The sequence below is a fragment of the Belonocnema kinseyi genome, chromosome 1 (assembly GCF_010883055.1).
Source record: "Belonocnema kinseyi isolate 2016_QV_RU_SX_M_011 chromosome 1, B_treatae_v1, whole genome shotgun sequence".
Classification (NCBI taxonomy): domain Eukaryota; kingdom Metazoa; phylum Arthropoda; class Insecta; order Hymenoptera; family Cynipidae; genus Belonocnema; species Belonocnema kinseyi.
The window spans coordinates 151068004-151071721 of record NC_046657.1 but is presented as its reverse complement, the minus strand read 5'-3'; the positions used below and the strand labels follow the sequence as shown (position 1 = coordinate 151071721).

The 3718-nt window shown below is 35.2% G+C and overlaps 1 protein-coding gene across 1 annotated transcript in view; it reads right to left on the bottom strand.

Moving 5' to 3' along the window:
- Positions 1-1501: 1501 nt before the first annotated feature.
- Positions 1502-3718, bottom strand: part of LOC117180502 (A disintegrin and metalloproteinase with thrombospondin motifs 7-like) — a 53032-nt gene continuing 50815 nt past the window's right edge. Inside the window, exons 16-17 of the mRNA XM_033373002.1 lie at positions 3530-3648; positions 1502-2374 (exon numbers count right to left, since the gene is read on the bottom strand). Of these exons, the coding sequence (XP_033228893.1) occupies positions 1636-2374; positions 3530-3648 (858 nt within the window). The 3' untranslated portion in view covers positions 1502-1635. The remainder of the gene's footprint in view (positions 2375-3529; positions 3649-3718) is intronic.

The following is a 3718-nucleotide window of genomic DNA, read 5'->3' as shown; positions in this document are numbered from 1 at the left end:
GGCGATTTGTTCGGAAACCCGGGCAATTACCGGGAACTTTTTTGCCCAAGAAAAAACCAGGAATTTCATTCTGATCGCAGCATTATTCAAGATTTCATTATATTTTTGTTAATTTAAAAAAGTGATTTCTATTTTATCTACAACTGAAAATTTTTCAAGTTATCTTATTACTACTAAACTTATTAGAACATTTCCTAGTTGAGGTCGGGTAACAAAAGTAATTGACGAATATGGTTTGACTGGACGATTTGAGAAAGCAGCTTTCAAAACCATATAAAAAGTTTTTATGCAAATCGAACAAGAATTAGCTGAAACATCCAGCAGATTCAAGCAGATTAAAGCACAATATCTAGATATCACCGGGCAATATCTCATAGCACTATAACTAAGGGACAACCTTCTAGATACGCAAACAAAGAATTTCTTAAGTATTAAGAGGAATATGTTAACGGACAATTCAATCAGTGATTATCTTAAAAACTTTAATATGATTAGATTCAATTTTTCCATGTATATAATTAAAGTTATTAGCATAGTATAAAATAAGACACTGGTTATCATTACTTTAGGACTCCAAATATACGTGCTCCAAAGATAAGAGAGCTCCACAGATACGAGCGCCCTGGCTCCAAAAGCGAGTGGAATTTTTAGGCATTTACCTTTGCCCTATTTGAGAGTCAGCCATGCGCAAGTCCGTGCTGCCTTGAAATCAACGTGCGTGCACGCGTATTAGGCCTGTGTCTGTTCTCACGTATTACTCCCAAAATATAATCGTCGCAGGAGTGGGAGACCGTGTCGCGCACGTATCTTTGAAATTCCCCATTGCCGCGCTTGTCTTATGTTTGGAGTTTAGGCGCACGTTTTTATTATTATTTAACATTCTGATTGGCAGAAAGAGAGGGTAATTATGAGGTTAAAGTTAATTAAACTATTATATTCATTTTTATCATTTTAGAGTGTATTTGTGACTCTTTATGAACACTTCAAACTCAGATCATACTATGCAATCAGTTTTTAAAATGCTCCAAAGAGTAATTGCCGAATACGGTTTGACGAAGCAACTTCTGCACAGCTTACCAACAAATCCTAGATAAATCATCAAACTCATTAACACATTTCCTTGTTGAAGTTGGCTGTCAAGAGTAATAACCGAATACGGTTTGATGGAACCATTTGAGGAATGAACTTCTGGATCAATATACGAACCATAATTAAGCGATAGCAAATTCCAGGAGTCAGTTTGTGGTTACTTTCCTTGTAGGAAACTAAGACCTTATTGCGTTCCTCCCAGCCTAAAATAAACTTGAGAAAGTGAATAGAGTCTTTGTAAAAACCATCTGTCTATTGTATCCTCAAGAATCGCTCCCATAATTTATAACTTCACTTATGCCCTCCAACTTTTTTATACTTTATTTGCGTTCAGTACATAATTATATCATCATAATATCGGCAAAGAATTATTATTGGTATCATTAACCCCCTAGAAAAAAGTATAGTATCAAACAAGGATATAGGGAGAAAATTAATCAATTTGTGGGTTGGAAATAATATTTAGAATCAATATTGACTATATTCATATCATACCATACACAACGTACAAAGTTTTTAATTTAATCTACAATATAATAAGGTGAACTATCTACGTCTACCAGATTTCTTAGTCGCTCCACAGCTACTGACAAGATCTTCCGAAACATTGTGGTGCAAAATCATCTTCTCCATATTAATTGCATCCTTACCTCTGTAAATCTTCTTATTTTTAGTATCGAGAGAAACTCCAACAGAATCGCCAGCCTCTTGGAAGGCCTGATCAGACATGTTGGATCGCAGTAGGTCATCCCTATAAGGTGCTACGATCAGAATCTCTTGATCTATAGGAGCCGTATCCTTGATGATGGAACCGCGTTTCGTAGTCGTAAATTTGACGTGATTATTATAATTCTTTAGATCACAGGTTCGCTTTTTCTTTGCTTTGTGGCTTTCCACCCAATCATGCAACAACTGTCTAAAGTTTTTGGCAGCGCTTCTTTTCCCGGAGTTGACATTACCGGAAACGCTCCGGGACTCGAGGTATCGTTCGAGACCAACATCCACAAAATTGTCCATGAGTTGACGCTCTTCCTCGAGACTAAGAGAGCGACTTGTCGCTGGTGACTTTTGGGTTTCTCTGACCTTTTTGCAGATTTTTTTGCATGGTCTGTCTCCCACACATTCAATTTTTTGTTTCGGGGAGCGACCCCTACAAGCATTTAAATTAGACTGAACATCGTCCTCTCCGGAGTGAGCTCCTGGTTTGACGCATTGCACCTTTCGATGTCGGAACCCTTTTTTCCCATCACAAGCGCTGCATTTGCTCCACTGGCTGACTCGCCATCTAATTGGATTTGAGATAAAAGAGAAGAATTTTGTTGTTTTAAATCAGAAACGAGATTTCAGTTCCAGGTTACACTGAAAAAATGAGTTGTCAAAACTTGACTTGACTAGTCACCCATTATAGGATAGGCCACTTTTCTCCCTAGCAGAGAAATGAATAAGTAATTTTTGTGTCATTAAACTCACTGTTTTCATTGGTTACGATTAAACCGGAACCAGTCATTTTTGAGAAGATGAAAAATCACTTTTTAAACAATTTTTTAAATTATATTTTTCTGAAAAAAGATCTTCTAATAATCGCTTCACTGGGCATCGAACTGGGAGTCACAGTGGAGCGCTTGTTAGAAGATCTTCTTTCAGAAAAATATAATTCAAAAAGTGTTTAAAAAATTAATTTCCATCTTGTTAAAAATGACGTTAATTATTTTTTGTTATTAAAAAAGATAACCTGATTGATAGTTTTGATTTCTATTTCCACAGATTGTGGAGTGACATCTATCCTGAGCGATAGTAATTACTCTGCTGATAATATAGATTTCCTTTAAAAATTACTTGTATCATAAATGCAACGCCTAGTTTTATGTAAAGTATATTTCATAAAATAGATTTTTCTGTCGATCTCTCTAAAAGCTTAATCGGGAAAGCACCCGACCGGCAACGAAGATCTGTGGTTCGATTCCCAGTGGAGCAATTGCTAGGAGATCTTTTTGTTGAAAAATTTAATTTAAAAATGTTCAAAAAGATAATGTTTAGGAGAACATATTTACGAATTCATAAAAATGGCGTACATAAATAAAGGACCTCCTCCCCTTAATGTAACAAATCGTAACAAAATACCTCGACCCCCCTCCCCCCTCCCTTGAGTTACTACATAATTTAAGTACAGTCCGAAAACAAAAAGATATTAAATTGATAAATTGAAAATGACATATTAAGCTCAAATTCAACATTTTCAAAATTTGCTAATTTGAAATTACAAGCTTGAGTGGTTAAATCGGTCATTTAAAAATTTGACAACTAATTTTTTCTGTGTACTAGAACCTAAAGTGATGAATGCAATTGGCTTCTTTTAAAAGGAAATTGATAAATACAATCGTCTTTAGGATAGTAATAATTTTCTGATCAACTTAATTACGAACTAAGAAAATTAGCTAACTTTGCAGAGCAAGGATGTTCATTACATATTCGGCTCTTGGTTTCCGGACGTGGAACACCAGAACAAAAACTATTGGTCACCTTTCCTGATTGTTGCTCAATGCACGTAGGTTCTGAAAGCTGAAATATAAACCTAAATTTACAAAGTAATATTTATGTAAGACTATTTTTTATTAATTAAACTTAATAA